Source organism: Danio rerio, chromosome 6 (assembly GCF_049306965.1).
Source record: "Danio rerio strain Tuebingen ecotype United States chromosome 6, GRCz12tu, whole genome shotgun sequence".
NCBI lineage: Eukaryota > Metazoa > Chordata > Actinopteri > Cypriniformes > Danionidae > Danio > Danio rerio.
In genome coordinates this window covers 61,274,197-61,295,416 of record NC_133181.1, presented here as the reverse complement: position 1 = coordinate 61,295,416, position 21,220 = coordinate 61,274,197, and the positions used below count along the sequence as shown (strand labels likewise).

At 36.2% G+C, this 21,220-nt stretch overlaps 1 protein-coding gene across 3 annotated transcripts in view; it reads right to left on the bottom strand.

Moving 5' to 3' along the window:
* Positions 1-588: 588 nt before the first annotated feature.
* Positions 589-21,220, bottom strand: part of kcnq2b (potassium voltage-gated channel, KQT-like subfamily, member 2b) — a 94,351-nt gene continuing 73,719 nt past the window's right edge. For 2 of the 3 annotated variants that reach the window (XM_009302767.5, XM_009302768.5), the window contains 3 exons: positions 19,690-19,821; positions 7,096-7,219; positions 589-4,270 (listed from right to left, as the gene is read on the bottom strand). In XM_009302767.5, the coding sequence (XP_009301042.1) occupies positions 3,554-4,270; positions 7,096-7,219; positions 19,690-19,821 (973 nt within the window). In that variant the 3' untranslated portion in view covers positions 589-3,553. Of the gene's footprint in view, positions 4,271-7,095; positions 7,220-16,140; positions 16,237-19,689; positions 19,822-21,220 lie in introns of all 3 variants that reach the window. The other variant, XM_068222084.2, reaches the window with a different exon arrangement.

The window sequence follows — 21,220 nt, the reverse complement described above, 5'->3', positions numbered from 1 at the left end:
TTCAGAAGAGTAGATTTCCCTGTTTCACCAGTGAGTTAACACATTCAACTAACTATCTAACTAACTAACTAACTAACTAACTAACTAACTAACTAACTAACTAACTAACTAACTAACTATCTAACTAACTAACTAACTAACTAACTAACTAACTAACAAGGGGAACTAAGTACAACTTCATACTCCGTCTGGCCCTTATGGCTATATCATAACATGGGATAATCATATTGATGTTGAATGGCGGTGAAGTGGAAGTCTTACATTATTAAATACATTTGTTGTTACAGAAATAGTTTATGTACATTGTATTTAAGAAATTGCTTTGGACGGTTTAGTGTCTTTAAGAAAAGAAACAAATATTGGCAAAAAATAGGCTTTTCGTTACCACTTTTTGAAGAAGCTGTATGAAATTAACTTTCTGAATACACATTCTTTCTAAATATTCCTAATTTACTGACATGCAAATTATTGATTTAGGGAGTATTAAAAATTGTAAACTTGAGAGGAGGTGATGTTTTATATTTCGTACGTACTTGAGGTGAATTTGTTAACCATGGTGTCAATTAAGGGAATACTGTGATGGACATTAAGTGACCTGCTTTAAATTCAAATTCACAAGCTGTCGTGAAGTACATTCACAAGCAAAACATGGACCACATGAAACAACAAAGACACTTTTAAAAGGGATCGTTCACACCGTAATCTCCTATTATTTGGCCTTCATGCCATTTATAAGCAAATAAATATTACATTTTAAAACCTTGATGTCGAATATGTTGAATATGACTTTTTCTTAGCACTTTCACATTATTTTTATGGTGCTTTATGTAAGTTTGCATGAGTCGGTTACACTCCCTTTTATTAAACTAGCTCAAACTGTAAAAAATTGCACTTTTACAAAGTAGCACAAGGTTATGGGTTTGATTCCCAGGAAATGCACAAATCATCTGCCAAATGCATGAATGTAAATGCACCTTTAGGATATTTTTATGGTGCTGTGTATAGTTTTGCATGAGTCAGTTAAACTACTGTAGCTTTTTATGAACTTAAAACTGTAGGACATTGCACTGATAGTGTAACACAAGGTCTTGGGTTCAATTCCCAGTCAATGCACAAATTAATAAATGCATCTAACAAATGCATAAATATACATTTATTATATTTCTAAGGTATGAATCAGTCAAATGAGCTTTTTTTAAAACTTACTGCTCAAATAATAGAGCACTATTTACCACACAAGGTCATGGGTTGGATTCAAATGCACAAAACTTACACACCATCATCATCTGCCAAATGCATGAATGTAAATGCACAGTTAGGATATTCTTATGGTGCTGTGTATAGTTTTGCATGAGTCAGTGAAACTACTGTAGCTTTTTATAAATAGCTCAAAAAATAGGGCATTGCAGTTGTAGCACAAGGTCATAGGTTCGATTCCCAGGGATAGCAATGATATTTATCTAAAACATTTGACAAATGCAGAACTATAAATACTACTTTATGATATTTTTGGGTGCTTTGTATACTTTTTCATGAGTAAGTAAAACTACCGGTGCTTTTTTATGAACTAGTTAAAACAGTAGGACATTGCACTGATAGTGCATCACAAGTTCATGTGTTCGATTCCCAGTCAATGCACAAATTATTAAAAGCATCTGACAAATGCATAAATATGCATTTCTCTTTTTTTATGGAATGAATCAGTCAAATTAGCTTTTTTAAAACTAACTGCTCAAATAATAGAGCACTATTTACCACACAAGGTCATGGGTTCGATTCCCAGGAAATGCACAAAACTTACACACCATCATTTGCCAAATGCATGAATGTAAATGCATCTTTAGGATATTTTATGGTGCTTTGTATATTTTTGGATGAGTCAGTTAAACTACTGTAGCTTTTTATAAACTGACTCAAATAATAGGACATTTTAGTTGTAGCACAAGGTCATGGGTTCGATTCCCAGGGATAGCAATGTATTTTATCAAAGATAAAAACATCTGACAAATGCAGAACTGTAAATGTATCTTTATGACATCTGTATAGTGCTCTGTATAGTCTTGCATGAGTCTGTAAAACTGCAGTAGTTTTTTAGGAACTAATTAAAACATTGGAACATTGCACTAATAGTGTAACACAAGGTCATGGGTTCAACTCCCAGTCAATGCACAAATTAATAAATCTGACAAATGAAAAAATGTATAGTTATGATATTTCTAAGGTTTTAAATTAGTCAAATTAGCTTTTTAAAAATATATAAAGTAAAAGACATCGTCATCTGCCAAATTCATGGACATAGATGCACCTTTAGGATATTTTAAGGGTGCTGTGTATAGTTTTGCATGAGTCAGGCAAACTACTGTACCTTTTATAAAAAAGCACAAATAAAAGGACATTGCACTTTTAGCACAAGGTCATGAGTTCGATTCCCAGGAATCAAAATGAAATTTATCCAAGATAAAAACATGTGACAAATGCAGAACTGCCCATTTATTATATTTTTTTTAGGGTGATTTTATGTAGTTTTGTATGAGTCAGTTAATTTAGCTTTTTTTAAAACCAGTTCAAATAGCAAAGCACTGTATTCACGCAAGGTCATGGGTTCGATTCTCAGGAAATGCACAAATTTAGACATCATCATCTGCCAAATTCATGAACATAAATGCACCTTTAGGACATTGTTATGATGCTTTTGTTTAGTTTTAAATGAGTCAGTTAAACTATCGTAGCTTTTTATAAGCTTGCTCAAATAATAGGACATTGCACTTAGCACATGACACGAGATCATAGGTTCGATTCCCAGGAAATTGAATGAAATTTATCTAAGAGACATAAAGGGATATGACAAATGCATAACTATAAATGCACCTTTAGGATAGTTTTGGTGCTTTTGTGTAGTTTTGTATGAGTCAGTTCATTTAGCTTTTCATACACCAGCTCAGACTGTAGTATATTGCACTAGTAACACAAGAGTTCGACTCCCACGGAATGTAATAATCAAAGAGAGTAAATAACTGTAAATAACTGTAAATGCACCTTTATGATTTTGTTTGTGTAGTTTTTGGTCCTCTTTAGAGCTTGATAGATGCTATAATCTGTCTAGTTATTTTAATATTTTGTGCACAAGGACATAAGTGGTTTGGAATGACATAAAAGTAAGTATAGTTTAAGTGTTATTTTGTGTGAGCGATCCCTTTAAGCCAGACGCAAACATTAACAATGTGTAAATCCATAAGAGTGAACGTGTACTTAAAGACGAAATGCACCACATACAAAGCTTTCCATTGTCTCTCGTCTGTCCTCACATTAGCATCAATCCTTCACAGCCATCAGGCGTCCACCAAACTGACGAATAATCAACTCCTCGACTCCCAGAAGTCATTTCTGGCGCTTCTGAGATCACATACTTCTTCATACTCTGTCATCTTCTTCATACTCGCCTTCTCCCACTCTGCTCATGGAGCTGCGCTTTCCTAAACACAGCAGCTTCCGTATTTTGAAGCTTGATTCCAGCAGCTGGTTGAATCCCATTTCTCATTCATCTCTCCTCGTTTTACTTGTTGCCAGTCCAGCCTCTGTCTGCATATGCACCATCACCGGTGGCCGAATGAGGCGAAGGAGCGCACAAGTCAGAATCCGTGTCCGATTCACCCTCTGCAATGTACGGCCGGACTTTAGTGCACCGCGACACACCACTAAAGTAGGCGTTGTTCAGAAAGTCCAGGTTTTCTTTAGACTGTGAGATGCTGAATCCGCTGAAGGAGCGCTCCAGCTCCTCGTGGTCTACCGAGGGGATGGAGATAGACGTGTCGCTTTCAGCTCCGGCTTGCGCTTGGGAAGCTGGACGTCCGTCTTCAGCCGGTGTCCCACGGGAATGATGATGTCCGCGGGAGCCTCCGCTGTGGCCTCCAGACGAGCGCTCGTTGGCTGGTGGTGGAGGGATGCGCACTAGTGAGGGGTCACCCATTGGAGATGAACCCTGGCCGGCCTCGGGCGCTGTTTGGGGGTGCCAGGAGGTGGAGGGCGGGCAGTGGTGGTTGACGCAGGTGGAAGGCGGAGGGTCGAAGTTCTTCTGGCCGGCGGAGCTGTTGGAGCGGATGATTTTGTTGATGGAGCCGCTCTTCACCATGTGCTCCACCGGACTGTGGTATGGAGGCGCCGGGTCGGGCTCCTTAGAGGCGAAGTACGCGTCCGTCTCAGACTGCGGGATGCCCATACGCTGGATGTAGATGTTCACCAGGAAATCCAGCTTCCTTTCCATTGACATGACCTAAAAACAGAGGAGAATAGCAAATTCTCACAACACATGCAAATACAGAACAACAGAAATGATTGCGCTCTGTGCTCTAGACTGGTTCCTTTAGACTGCTTTAGTGCTCTAGGCTAGTTTTAACAGCAGAGGGAGCTCTAGACTAGTTTTAATAGCAGACGGCGCTCTAGACTAGTTTTTAACAGCAAATGGCGCTCTAGACTAGTTTTAACAGCAGAGGGTGCTCTAGACTGGTTTTATCAGCAGACACCGAGCTAGACTAGTTTTCACAGCAGACGATGCTCTAGGCTAGTTTTAACAACAGACAGTGCTCTAGACTAGTTTTTAACAGCAGATGGCGCTATAGACTAGTTTTAACAGCAGATGGTGCTCTAGGCTGGTTTTAACAACATACGACGCTCTAGACTAGTTTTAACAGCAGATGATGCTCTAGACTAGTTTTAACAGCAGATGGTGCTCAAGACTAGTTTTAACAGCAGATGGTGCTCTGGACTAGTTTTAACAGCAGATGGTGCTCTAGGCTGGGTTTTAACAGCAGAGGGTGCTCTAGACTAGTTTTAACAGCAGAGGGCACTCTAGACTAGTTTTAACAGCAGATGGTGCTCTAGGCTGGGTTTTAACAGCAGACGGCGCTCTAGATTAGTTTTAACAGCAGAGGTCGCACTAGACTAGTTTTAACATCAGAGGGCGCACTAGACTAGTTTTAACAGCAGACGGCGCTCTAGACTAGTTTTAACAGCAGAGGGCGCTCTAGACTAGTTTTAATAGCAGATGCTGCTCTAAGCTGGGTTTTAACAGCAGACGGCGCTTTAGACTAGTTTTAACAGCAGAGGGCGCAATAGACTAGTTTTAACAGCAGAGGGCGCACTAGACTAGTTTTAACAGCAGATGGTGCTCTAGGCTGGTTTTAACAACATACGACGCTCTAGACTAGTTTTAACAGCAGATGATGCTCTAGACTAGTTTTAACAGAAGATGGTGCTCAAGACTAGTTTTAACAGCAGATGGTGCTCTAGACTAGTTTTAACAGCAGATGGTGCTCTAGGCTGGGTTTTAACAGCAAAGGGTGCTCTAGACTAGTTTTAACAGCAGAGGGCACTCTAGACTAGTTTTAACAGCAGATGGTGCTCTAGGCTGGGTTTTAACAGCAGACGGCGCTCTAGATTAGTTTTAACAGCAGAGGTCGCACTAGACTAGTTTTAACATCAGAGGGCGCACTAGACTAGTTTTAACAGCAGACGGCGCTTTAGACTAGTTTTAACAGCAGAGGGCGCACTAGACTAGTTTTAACAGCAGAGGGCACACTAGACTAGTTTTAACAGCAGATGGTGCTCTAGGCTAGTTTTAACAGCAGATGGCGATCTAGACTAGTTTTAACAGCAGAGGGCGTACTAGACTAGTTTTAATAGCAGAGGGCGCACTAGACTAGTTTTAACAGCAGATGGCGCTCTAGACTAGTTTTAACAGCAGAAGGCGCACTAGACTAGTTTTAATAGCAGAGGGCGCTCTAGACTAGTTTTAACAGCAGAGGGCGCACTAGACTAGTTTTAACAGCAGAGGGTGCTCTAGACTAGTTTTAACAGCAGAGGGCGCACTAGACTATTTTTAATAGCAGAGGGCGCTCTAGACTAGTTTTAACAGCAGAGGGCGCACTAGACTAGTTTTAACAGCAGAGGGCGCACTAGACTATTTTTAATAGCAGAGGGCGCTCTAGACTAGTTTTTAACAGCAGATGGTGCTCTAGACTAGTTTTTAACAGCAGAGGGGGCTCTAGGCTAGTTATAAGCAGTAGATGACGCTCTAGACTAGTTTTTAACAGCAGATGGTGCTCTAGACTAATTTTAAACAACAGATGACATTGTAAGCTGCTTTTTAATAGTAGATTGCATTCTAGAGAAGTTTTTACCATCAGACAGTGCTCTAGACTAGTTTGTTAACAGCAGAGGGTGCTCTAGACTGTTTTTAAACAGCATATGGGTCTTTAGACTAGTTTTTATTAGCAGACGGCGCTCTAGACTAGTTTTAACAGAAAATGGTGCTCTAGACTTTTTTTAACAGCAGATGGCGCTCTATATTAGTTTTTATTAGCAGATGGGGCTCTAGACTAGTTTTTATTTGCAGATGGGGCTCTAGGCTAGTTTTAACAGCAGATGGCGCTCTAAGCTAGTTATTAGCAGGATATGGCGCTCTAAGCTAGTTTGTAACAGCAGATGGCGCTCTAAGCTAGTTTGTAACAGCAGATGGCACTCTAGGCTAGTTACTAGCAGCATATGGCGCTCTAAGCTAGTTTGTAACAGCAGATGGCGCTCTAAGCTAGTTTGTAACAGCAGATGGCGCTCTAGGCTAGTTACTAGCAGCATATGGCGCTCTAAGCTAGTTTGTAACAGCAGATGGCGCTCTAAGCTAGTTTGTAACAGCGGATGGCGCTCTAGGCTAGTTACTTGCAGCATATGGCGCTCTAAGCTAGTTTGTAACAGCAGATGGCACTCTAGGCTAGTTATTAGCAGCAGACGGCGCTCTAAGCATAGTTTTAACAGCAGACAGCGCTCTAGGCTAATTTTAACAGCAGACGGCGCTCTAGGCTAGTTTTAACAGCAGACGGTGCTCTAGGCTAGGCTTTTAAACCCTACACTTAGATGCTGACAAGAAAGAGTGATTGTGTGTTTGAATAAGTAATGAAAGTTGGCTTTTGTCACAAAATTACTATAAACATCTTGTAATCTGCTTAAACTTTGAATTAAATCTTTAATTATTATTATCTTGGGTTTAAGTGTTATGCGTATGAGCTTTTCTCCACAGCTCTTTGCCATTTGTAAGTCTCTCACCTGTTTCTCCACTTTCCCGAGTCGTCCCATCATGCTGGGATCCTCTGGCAGTTCTCCATCCGTGGTTCCTTTAGGACGGTCCTTGTCTGTAATTGGAGCCCCTCGACCGACAATCTGATCCACTCTAACAGTGAATTAAAGACACAAACATGTAAAGCAAACACATCAGATGCATCTGTGTTTTTGCTCAAGTCTGTTTCAGCAGAAAATATGGCTATCATTGTGCATTAAACATGGACAAACACGCCATTTCTTATCCTAGGTACAATCCTTTTTTTGTTTTGTATTTTACAGTTGCAAATAATGAATATATTTTAGTGCTGGGAAAGATTAATCATGATTATTCACATCTAAAACAACAGTTTGTTTTGACATAACATACATGTGTGTATTTAAAGTGTATTTAAATGTATTTAAATACACTAACCGGCCACTATATTAGGTACACCTGCACAACTGCTTATTAACGCAAACTTCAAATCAGCCAATCACATGGCAGCAACTCAATGTATTTAGGCAAAACGATCTGCTGCAGTTCAAAGCAAGCTTCAGAATGGGGGGGGGGGGGGGGGGGGTGGGGGGGAATTTAAGTGACTTTGAATGTGGCATGGTTGTCATACCTGCCAGTTTTTCCTAGGAGTCGCCTGTATTTCAGACCCATCTCACCCTCCTGTTTTGTTATTTCTGCCGGAAAACTCACGTAATTTCACCTACTCCCTCCGCCATCCTATCTCTGACAAATGTTGGCAGGTATGATGGTTGTTGGTGCCAGATGGGCTGGTCTGAGTATTTCAGAAACTTCTGATCTACTGGGATTTTCACGCACAATCATCTTTTACAAAAGGCAAAAGGGGGTCCAACCTGGTACTAGTTAGGTGTACCTAATAAAGTGGCCAGTGAGTGTATATGTACACATGATACACGAAAATATAGAAACAAAGCTCCACATAGATAATTAAATGTATATGTAATTTGTTTCATAGATATATATTTAATATCTAAACATAAATAAACATTTTCTCAAATATATGCATGCATGTGTGTATTTATATGCACAAAATAAATATCCACAGCATACACACATATTTTTTATGTCAAAACAAACTTTAATTTTGAAGCAATTAATTAATCTTTGCCCAGCACTAAAATATTTTAAATTGCATTAAACTGTTTTCATTGCATGTTTATTAAATGACATCTTGCCACCAAAAGTTACTATAATAACCATGTCTTTTTTTCTTAAAGGGACAGTTCACCCAAAAATGAACATTTCCTCACACTTAAGTGGCTGCAAAATTTAATGAGTTTCTTTCTTCTGTTGAACACAAAACAAGAAAAAGCAGTCATTGACATCCATGGTAAAATCAAAAATACTATGGAAGTCAATGGCTGTCTTATTTTTAATTCAACAGAAGAAAGAAATGGAGAATAAGTAAACGATGGCAGAGTTTAATTTTTGGGTGAACTGTCCCTTTAAAGCAGAAAGTATTTTACATGTGCAATAACTGAATGCATGCAGGAGGAGGGGTATGGTAATGATTGGGTGTGTCCACACGCAGACGGACAGAGGTGATTGGACAGAAAGAGTCAGGCCCTCCAGTCGGACGGTTTCTGTTGAGATTTTGCCAGTTTTGAACAATGTGTCAATGTGAAATGATCATCCTCAGCTGCAAATCGCAGTCAAATGCAGTAATGAGCATCGGTTTGACACATTATCCAAAGGTCCGGATGAAGGTCTACACTAGCAGGACTGCGTCTGATTTTAGACACTCGTCTACATATGGATATCACTGAAGCATCAGATGTGTTTAATCATTATATCACATCTAATTTGCTCCTTAATAAGAACCTCTGCATGTGCTCAGCAGAGCCGGTGTGAAGATTAGTTACACCACAGAATATGAACACAAAATAGGCTCATGCTGTATTTTTTCCCCTCACAATTCGGATCTGGAAAACAAAAATCTGATTTCAGCGATAACAAACTGTTATTACATGTTATTACTTATATAATATATAAATGTATAAATACAATTATGGATTCTTGGAATTAAAAAAAAAAAAAAAGATTTAAAGTCTTAAACAACAAGAAGGAGGTAACACTTTACAATAAGGTTCATTAGTTAATGCATTTACTAACATGAGCTAATCATGAACAACACATGTACAGCATTTATTAATCATAATTGAACATTTACTAATGCATTATTAACATCCAAGTGCATGCTTGTTAACATTAGTTAATGCACCATGAGTTAACATGAACTAACAATGAACTACTGTATTTTCGTTAACTAACATGAACAAATACAGTAGTAAATGTATTGTTCATTGTTTGTTTATCTTAGTAAATGCATTAATTAACATTAACTAATGAACCTTATTGTAAAGTGTGACCAAGAAGAATTATATGATAACATTGTGAGATGTAATATTTACAATTTTTTGAAAACGTCACAATTATATGACAAATGCAAAATTCTGAAAATGAAGTTACACTTGTGAGATGTAAACTGGACATTTTAGAAAGCCAGAATTTTAACATATAAGCAGGGCCAGACGGAATCTGCGGACAATTTTTGCTATTTCTGCAGAGAATTTTGGTAAAAATCTGCAGATTTCTGCGGAATTATTTTGGGAGTATCCAGCGGAGTATCATAACTTACACTTTAATATATTAAATAAAAAGTAATAAATTACTGAATTAAAACTGAATAAATTCAGATTTACACATTTACTCAAGTAAATAAACAGAATTAATAATGGGCTAAAAAAAACTGCAGAAATCTGCGGAATTCTGCGGAAAATCTGCGGAATTCTACGCTCGCAGATTCCGTGTGGGCCTACATATAAGCTAAATAATAAGATGACGAAAAGTCTGAATTGCGAGACCTAAACTACAAAATAAGTAAAAACGGCAAACTCTGTTATACATTTCGAATTAGTTCAGATTAAGAGAAGTTAATTTGAAGAACAATTGAATTGAGACAAACTTCGTCAGAATTGTAAGTTAATACAATGTTAATGTAAGCTAGTAAACTTATTTTTAATTTAAAAAGTCAGAATTACAAAACACAAAATCTAAATGTTAAGAAAAAAGGTTTAAAGTGAATTGCGAGGCCTAAAGTTAAAAATTGAGAGACGTGAACTTTAAATGTGAAATTGTTACAAATAAGCCAGAATGTCGAACTTAAGATTTTTATAAGATTTGTTCAAATAAAGAAAATTAAGAAAAAAAAGACAAACTTCAAGTCACCATTGTAAGATGTAAACTACATTTTTTAAAAATGAAAAAGTCAGAATTACAAAATGCAAACCCAAAATGTTAAGAAAAAAAAGAATCTAAAGTGATTTTAGAGGCCTAAATTAAAACATTCTAGTGAGAATTAAGAGATGTGGACTTGTAAATTATTACAAATAAGTACAAATGGCAAACTTAAGATTTTTATACACTTAGAATTTGTTCAAATTAAGAGAAATTAAGAAAAAAATTACAAAGTCAAACTTTAGGTCAGAAATATAAGTTTTAAACTTTTTTTTTTTTAATAAAAAGTCAAAATGTTAGATATTGAAGCATATGAAGTATTTAAAGTTAGATTAAAATTACGGTTATTTCTTATTCATTCATTCATTTTCCTTCAGCTTAGTCCCTTTATTAATCAGGGGTCGCCACAGTGGAATGAACTGCCAATAATTTCAGCATATGTTTTACACACCCATACACACACACTCATACACTACGGGCAATTTAGTTTAATCAATTCCCCCATAGTGCATGTGTTTGGACTGTGGGGGAAACCAGAGCACCCTGGAGGAAACCCACGCCAACAAGGAGAGAACATGCAAACTCCACACAGAAATGCCAACTGACCCATGGACCTTCTTGCTGTGAGCCCACAGTGCTAAGCACTGGGCCACCATGTTGCCAAATTGACGTTAAACTGTAATAAATAAGTCAGAACAGCAAACTTACCGTTTTCACACAAAAAAAGTCAGAATTGTAAGGCTAACTAAAAATATTTAATAAAAAATCTGATTTACAAATTGCAAACACAAAATGAAAAAAAGAGTTAGAATTGTGAGAGGTAATTTTTAAAAAGTGAGTAAAACCTCTGACCTGTGAAATGAACAGCAATCAATGTTTTTATTCTGTGGTGAAATCTAGCCTCGATATGTTTGAGGCCAGCCCTGCTGATCCTCTATACAGAGATATAGCTGCGCGTACAAAATAAAAAGGAAATCCTTTTAAAACGTGTGCATGGTTTGGCATGCCTGAAATAAAGCCATGCCGACATGCAGAACGTAAAGAAAGCTCCATCTCCATCATCATCTGCTGCTTCTCGCTGCCGCGACTCTGCATTTCCAAACAGCGGTGCAGGCAAACTACTCCAGTTGTACTTCAGCTACATGACCAGTAACTAATGGGACGTCTGCTTTACTCCTGATCATTCAGTCGCCACAAACCACAGCCGGCAGATCATTTAGACTTATAGTTTATTTGATCAGTTTGTGGAAACCGATGACCTTCAGTTTCAGAGCTGGGCAGGTGACTTATAAATTGTTTTCATTTGCACTGATTGCATGGCAAAATTTGTAGGCAGCAATTCTCGTCGCTAACAGAATCAAACTACTTTTGGATTACATTTAGATTACTCATAACGTCAAAATTATTTGGTGCCACATATATTGAAGTAGAATAAACTTGTGGTATTTTTATACATGTAGAATATTTAAAATGATTCCAATTCAGAGACTTAAGCTCAAAGTTTTTATTAACAAGTCAGAATTGAAAAAAATAACTCAATAATAATAAAAAAAAAGTTAACTTAATTGCGTGATAAGATTAATACAGTTGCTTACAATAACAGAATCGGACTTCTTTTGGAGTACATTTAGGATACTCATACACTACCACCAATTTAGTTGATCAATTCCCCTAAAGTGTATGTGTTTGGACTGTGGAGCACCCGGAGGAAACCCACGCCAACACGGGGAGAACATGCAAACTCCACACAGAAACAGCAACTGGCCCAGCCGGGACTCGAACCAGTGACTTTATTGCTGTGAGGCCACAGTGCTTCACCCGACATTAAAACTGTAATTTGTAAACATAAAATGTTTATCAAAGCGTCAGAATTACAATATTTAAACTCAAAATTTTAAGAAAATAATTGCGTGATAAAATTTGTAGTCAGTAATATAATCTCTTAGATTTCGATAACATAACCGGACTACTTTTGGATTACATTTAGATTACTTTTAATGTCAAAACTAATTTTGTACATTTTAATTTTTAATACATTTAGAACAAATTTGAATAACAAATTTAATTTAAAAAAGTCAAAATTGAAAAATGTAACATTTTTAAAATTAGGTTAAAATTTGTAAGCTGTAAACATAAAATGTTTATTAAAATGTCAGAATTACAAAATGTAAACTCAGAAATTTAAGGAAAAATATCTGAAATGTAAGAAACTGTTTAGTTTATAATCGTTTACTGATTGCAAATTGTGTGACAAAATTTGTAGTCAGTAATATAGTCGCTTATTATAAAAACATAATCCGACTACTTTTGGATTACATTTAGATTACTTTAAATTTCAAAATTAATTAGGTGCCAGATATATTGAGGACACTTTCCTTGATGAGCCGACAACTTATCCAGCACATTTTACGCAGCGGATGCCCTTCCAGCCACAACCCATCACTGGGAAACACCCATACACTCCCATTCACACACATACACTACAGACAATTTAGCCTATTCAATTCCATTATAGCGCATGTGTTTGGACTGTGGGGGAAACCGGAGCACCCGGAGGAAACCCACGCCAACATAGGGAGAACATGCAAACTCCACACACAAACGTCAACTGACCCAGCCGGGGCTCGAACCAGTGACCTTCTTGCTGTGAGGCGACAGTGCTATCCACTGCGCCACCGCGCTGCCACCCCACAGTTAAAAGATAATCAAAGAATTATACATAATATGTAATCCATAAAAAGTAACTGTTGTCTAAAAAGTAGTTTACTCTAATTACAGTGAATTAAATACAGTGTTTTTGAGCAACACTATAGTTATTTATTGAGTTTATCTGTTGTGGTGATTCTACAGTTGCTATGGTAACACAACAACTATAGTAATATATACAAATGACCAAGTACTGTAGTTTTTTTTAATAACTATGGTATATTATATTATATACACTACATGACAAAAGTCTTGTTGCCTATTCAACAAATATTAACTGGACTTCTGGTTGATCATTTGGTCTCAGAAGTGTAAAGGCCTCTAGATTTTGCTTATTTGAGCTCAATAAAGTATGATCATGTCTTGATTTTGGTTGATTTCATTAGGACAGTGCGGTCTGACTCTGCTCAGACTAAAGTCTCATCACTGAACAGAAATAATGTCCAGTATAGAATATAAAGTCCTGCTGCAGTGGAGACAGAATGAATATTGTGTCTGACTCCATCATGAGCTTGAAGGACTGCATCCATACATCTCTGACATGACTCAAATCACTGATTAATAAAGTCATCTGGAATGAAGAAGAAAGCGTTCAGCAGGACTCCCAGAGTTCATCAAGAGTCTTTGTGTTCATCTTCAACACCTCCTCCTTCATCATGCTCAATAATATTCATTTCTGGTGACTGGGCTGGCCAATACTGGAGCAGCTTGACCTTCTTTGCTTTCAGGAGCTTTGATGTGGAGGCTGAAGTATGAGAAGGAGCGCTATCCTGCTGGAGAATTGTCCCTCTCCTGTGGTTTGTAATGTAATGGGCAGCACAAATGTCTTGATACCTCAGGCTGTTGATGTTGCAGATCTCTCGCACGCCCCCATACTGAATGTAGACCCCAAACCATGACTTCGGCTTCACCAAACTTGACTGATCACTGTGAGAATCTTGAGTCCCATGCATCTTCCAGTAGGTCTTCTGCAGTATTGGTGATGATTGGGATGCAGATCAGCAGATGATTCATCAGGAAAATCCCCCTTCTGACAATCTTTTCCGAATGATCAGCTAGTAGTCCAGTTATTATCTGTTGCTCTTACAACTGGGATCAATGACAAGACTTTTGTCAGGTAGTGCAGTCTGATTACGAGTATTTTAAAAAGTAGTGTACTCTAATTACAATTAATTTTGTTCAGTGTTATTGAACAATATTATAGTTCGTTTATTGAATTTATCTGTTGTGGTGATTTTATAGCTGCTATGGTAACGCAATAACTATAGTAATATAAACAAATGACCCAATACTGTAGTTTTCTACAACTATGGTATATTATACTACAAATACACCAGTTTACTGTAGTAAAAACAAAGAAAATCAATTAATTATAAGTAATATCATGTAATCCATAAAAAGCAACAGTAGTCTGATTCGGCAACCCAGGCTCATTCTGAAAACGTAGTCCCGTGGACGTTTCTGGAGACCGTGAAATACGTCCCGGGAGGTATGTATTTTTCAACCCAGGCTCATTGTGGAAACGTAGCCCTGCGGATGTTTCTGAAGACTGCGAAATACGTCCCGGGAGGTACGTATTCGAGCAGTTTTTGTTTTTGCGAATCCGCGAAAGGCCGCCGTGCGCTTTTTTTTGTGTCTCGGGAGCGTGCGCCGTTCGCGCCCGCGCTGTTCTTGCGTAAAAAGCCGCTGGAGGCCACTGTAGAGCAACCATCCATCCGACTGACTGGCTGAACGACTGAACGATCCACTGGGCGGCCGACCCAGCCGCCCTCCTCCTCCTTCCCTAAACCCAAGTGACAATTTGCAAAAGCCGTCCAGACAAAAAAGCAATAGCCCTCATCCGATTTTGACAGTGTTTTCGGATCTTGCCCAGTCGCGAACTCGTTCGGTTTTATTTTTTGGATTCTGTTTTTCATCTTACCTGATTTCTGGTTCAGCTTCTCCCCGGACTCGATTCCGGTCGTTGCCGTGACCGGCTCCTCCTCCCTCCGGGGCCTCAACTCCGCCGACGTAACGCTGCCACGTAACGCTTCCACACGGAGCGCGAAGAGGAGGAGCGGCATCACACCGTCCCGCAGCGTTCGCTCGATAAAAAACAAAATGCGGCCATACGTACCTCCGGCCACGTAAATCACGGTCTCCAGAAACGTCCGCGGGGCTACATTTTACAGAATGAGCTTGGGTTGGTATTTTTGCAGTTTTTGTTTTCGCGAATCCGCGAGAGGCTGCTGTGTGCGCTTTTTCGTATCTCAAATTTGTCTCGCGTGTGCCATTCGCGCCCGCACTGTTATCGCATAAACCCACCAGAAGCCGGTGTCAACCAATCGTCTGTCTGACTGACTGGCCGGCCGACCAATCCAATCGACTGACCCACCCTCCTCCTTTTCTAAACCCAACCCATTTTATCGATTTGCCCGCCCACCCACTTACTTCTCTAAACCCAACAAACGGTTTACAAAAGCCTTCCAGAAAAAGAAGCCCTTGTTTCATTTTGACCACGTTTTGGATTTGGTCGGTTTTCGGATTTCACCACATTCTCACTCTGTTATTCACTCGTTCATTTTATTTTTTGGATTCTGTTTTTGTTTTACGTGATATCTGGATCCGCTCCTCCCCGGACTCAAACCCTGTCATCATCGTCATCGTGGCCAACTCCTCTCTGCATCTCAAGTCCGCCGACGTACACGACAAGCTAACTGGACAAACTGGTTGCGGCTGGAAAGCCCTCCAAACGGAGGTAAGCGGTCAGTTGGTAGGAGCGAAAATGAACTGTGTCATACCGCCCCGTAGCGTTTGCTTAAAAAATGAAATGCAGCCGTACGTACCTCTGGCTACATAATTTCCGGTCTCCAGAAACTTCCACGAGACTACGTTTTTAGAATGAGCCTGGGTTATGATTAGTGGTATTTAAAAAAAGTAGTTTACTCTAATTTCTAATACTTTTTTTAATGTAATCTGATAATGTAATCCAGATTAGCTGTAATCCTTTGCTACCCAGCTCTACTAGTCATGTAGTCTGAATGCGAGCTCTGGACGGGTCGGGTCTCTATATAACGCAGGCTGGGCGTCCTGACCTAGATGACCACTGGGGCGACTCTTTGCTTCCTTTGGTTGAGCACTTCTTTGGGCGAGGAGTGCTGGGACCCGGAGGACCCAAAATCATATCTAACCTGGCAAAAGCAAATAGAGTAGAGGATACAGCAATGCAGAATGAGCACACAGGACCAGCGCAGACCACCCACAAACAAACAAACACAAACCAGAGGAAATATATTCCGCACATACTTCACTTCACATCGGGCGGCGTTTGAGCAAAGTATGCAATCCGTGTGTTCAGAACATGAGCTGATTTATAAGCAGGAATATATTTGCGTGTGAAAGAAATCATCATGTTTGTTTATTCTTACCGGAGGATTACACTAATTGGAGATGCAACAGTGTTAAGTGTATTACTGTATCTGCACTGAGAAGTGTTGTTTTTTAAGGTGTCATCTTGGGTCAATGATGATGCACTGATGCATTTTCAATGAAACTTTAATTTTAGGACTCTCAAAATTATTATAAATAATTTATTTGTATATAGTGTGATTTTTTATAATACAATTAAGTACAATATTTTAAGTATAATTTAAGTATTTTAATATAAATTAATATAAATAATAAAGTTATATTTTAAGTAATCCCAGATATTTCTAAATCTACTAATTCACAAATTCTTATATTTTTTTATTTTATTTTATTTTTTAAATATTTACCAAATGAAGTTTAACAGAGCAAGGCAATGTTCTTCTGGAGAAAGTCTTATTTGCTTTATTTAGGCTAGAATAAAAGCAGGTTTTATTAAAAAAAAATTTTAAAAATTTTTTAAGGTCAATATTATTAGCCCCTTAAAGCTATATTTTTGTTCGATAGTCTACAGAACAAACCATCATTATACAATAACTTGCTTAATTACCCTAACCTGCCTAGGTAACCTAATTACCATAGTTAAGGTTTTGAATGTCACTTTAAGCTGTATAGAAGTGTCTTGAAGAATATCTAGTCTAATATTATTTACTGTCATCATGACAAAGATAAAATAAATCAGTTATTAGAAATGAGGTATTAAAACTTTTATGATAAGAAATGTGTTGAAAATAATCTGCTCTCCGTTAAAACAAAAATTGGGGGAAAAATCCAACTGTATATATATATATATATATATATATATATATATATATATATATATATATATATATATATATATATATATATATATATTAGATATTATATATGTAGCAGGTGGAAAACCGAAAGGTAAAAAATGTTCGTATGTTCGTTATTTTGTGATTCCACTTGTCATGACCATATTTGGGATTTCCTGTCTCCATGTTGATTTGGGGAGTGCGCGCGCTTTGCTTCTCCCCAGTCTGCACGAGATTCAGCAGCGGTAGGTCACACAAGTGTATGCGGTGACTTAATGAGTGTCATATTTCGTTTAACTAATGAATCCAGATGATGTAATTGTATGGTTGTGATCTACGGCCTGTTTGTAATGTATACACAGAGGCTAGTCGATTATTTCTCATAATTTTTTGTTCTGTTTATTATTTTTCTTTCGTAGTGCCAGTGATTACATCACTACACGCTGTTAGGCTGCACACGTCCTCTTATATATACACACACACACACACACACACACACACACACACACACACACACATATATATATATATATATATATATATATATATATATATATATATATATATATATATATATATATATATATATATATATGTGTGTGTGTGTGTGTAAATAAACTGCTTTTATTCTAGCCGAAATAAAACAAATAAGAGTTGAAGTCAGAATCATTAGCCCCCCTGTTTATTTTTGTTTTTCTCATTTTTGTTTAACGGAGAGAATTCTTTTTCAACACATTTCTTCTATGCATAATAGTTTTAATAACTCATTTCTAATAACTGATTTATTTTATCTTTGCCATGATGACAGTAAACAATATTACACTAGATATTCTTCAAAACACTTCTATACAGCTTAAAGTGACATTTAAAGGCTTCACTAGGTTAATTAGGTTAACTAGGCAGGTTAGGGTAATTATTGTATAACAGGAGTTTGTAAAAAAATTAAAAACTGCTTTTATTCTAGTCGAAATAAAACAAATAAGACTTTCTCCAGAATAAAAAATATTAGAGGAAATACTGTGAAGAATTCCTGAATTTGTTAAACATCATTTGGGAAATAATTGAAAAAGAAAAAAAAATTCAAAGGGGGGGCTAATAAATCTGACTTCAACTCTGTATGTATACATATTAAAGTTATATAAGAGCTATAAACTCAAAAATCTAAAAAGCAAAATAAATCTAAATCATAAAATGTAAACAACAATATTTTTATAATGCATATTTTTTTTTAAATGTGAGAAGAAAACTTATATAATGACATTTATAAAAATGAAATTGTATACAATATTATTATAAATTCATATAAATTATAAAGTTGTATTATAAGCAAACTTAAAATCTAATTTACAAATTCTTGTAAACTCATAATATTACTGCCGAAAAGTATTTAAAAATGTAATGAAATTATTAATAATAAAAATTATGTTTTATTTGGATTTTATCATTTGAAACCCATAACTACACTGATAGTTGTACATAAATAATTAGTCAAACTAAATCTTTTAGCTTTATTAGTATCAATATATATATATATATATATATATATATATATATATATATATATATATATATATATATATGTGTGTGTATGTATATATATATATATATATATATATATATATATATATATATATATATATTTATATATGTACATATATATATATATATATATATATATATATATATACATACACACACATATATATATATATGATACTGCTGATATATACAAAATATTCTAAATGGATTTTAAAGAGGCATCTAAACAAAGGCACACGTCGACACACCCCACATAGAAATCTGTTAAATTTCAATATATGCAAATCATTCATTTTCCTTCAGCTTAGATCTTAATCAGGGGTCGCCACAGCGGAATGAACCGCCAACTATTCTGGCATATGTTTTATACAGCAGATGCTCTTCCAGCTGCAACCCAGTACTGGGAAACACGTATAAATTCCTCTATAGCCCATGTGTTTGGACTGTGGAGGACAACAGAACACCCGGAGGAAACCAACGGCGCCAACACAGGGAGAACATGCAAAGTCCACACAGAAATGCCAACTGACCCAGCCGGGACTCAAACCAGCAACCGTCTTGCTGGGAGGCCACAGAGCTAACCACTGAGCCATCATGCCACCACAATATGGCATTTATTATATGTGAAATTCAAATATTAAATTGTATTTCATATTTGTAGTTTGCTTATAGCGCCATATTTTATATTTCTATGTGGGATGTCATCATGTCCTTTAAAAGTGTGTTTGAGCCAGTGTTTTCCAGGTATGGTGCTGTATATGTGCACATATTGACAGATACGAACATCAAAACAGTGAGAGACGCTGAGAAAACTGATCAAACCATGCAGAACACCACAAACACTGTGTGTGTGTGCATGTATGAGTGTGGCGGTCACTGTGTGCGTGTGTGTGCTCTTGCCTGGACTGCAGGTTTTTAATGCGTGCCAGCATGTCCAGATGTCCGGCTGAATACTGCTCGATCACGTCCATCACGTCATACGGCCGCAGACTTTCCTTAAACTTCCGCTTGGACACCATAAACCTCATGATGCTGCAGGACACACACACACACACATCATCTTCATCGGCTGGGCCATTCTACAGCTTGATTTTCTTTCTCTGAAAGCATCTGAGAGTCTCCTTGGCTGTTTTGGGTCAGTGTCTTGCTGAAATTTCCACCCTGGTTTCATCTTCATCCTCCTGCTAATGTAGATGTTGGACTGAAGCAGCTGATGTTCATTTACACTGAGGAAGGGCAGAGGTTTGCTGAAGAATTACTGAGAGATTTTCAGCTGCTGTCTGGGCTTTCACTGCCGAACTACACCTCCCTTTCTTCATGTGTTCAATACTTTTTCCCTGTGTCATTGTATTATAAATACATTATATTATATTATATTATATTATATTATATTATAATATATTTTATTATATTATATTATTTTATATTATATTATATTATAATATAATATATTTTATTATATTATTTTATATTATATTATATTATATTATATTAATTTATTTTATATTATATTATATTAATTTATTTTATATTATATTATAATATAATATATTTTACTATATTATATTATATTATATTATATTATAACATATTTTACTATATTATATCATATTATAATATATTTTACTATATTATATTATTTTATTTCATATTATATTATATTATATTAAATTATATTATTTTATATTATATTATATTATAATATATTTTACTATATTATATTATATTATATTATATTATATTATTTTATATTATATTATATTATATTATATTATATTATAACATATTTTACTATATTATATTATATTGTAATATATTTTACTATATTATATTATATTATTTTATATTATATTATATTATATTATATTTTATTATATTATATTATATTATATTATATTATTTTATATTATATTATATTATATTATATTTTATTATATTTTATTATATTATATTATAATATATTTTATTAGATTTTATTATGTTATATTATATTATACTATATTATATTATATTATAACATATTATATTATATTACACAAATATCATTATATTTACTTTATTTGTAAACTAATTAGATTTTTTTTTTTTTTTTTTTTTTTTTGCATATTTGGATTTCTTTGGTTGTTATAAACATCTGGGAAAATTTCAAGTCAACAGCACCTTAAAAATATGTTTTCTGAGAAAAATTGTGACGTGTTCAATACTTATTTCCCTTTGCTGCACACAGAAATAAAGGTACAAAATCTGTCACTGGGGCAGTACCTTTTCAAAAGGTTCCCTTTTGTACCTTTTAGTTACTGTGAGGTGCACATTTGTACTTTTTAGGTATTAATATGTACCTTTAAGGACCTGTTAGGAACGAAAAATTAGTTAAAGGTTCTGCCCCAGTGACAGATTGTGTACTTTTATTTCTGAGTGTGTGTGTGTGTGT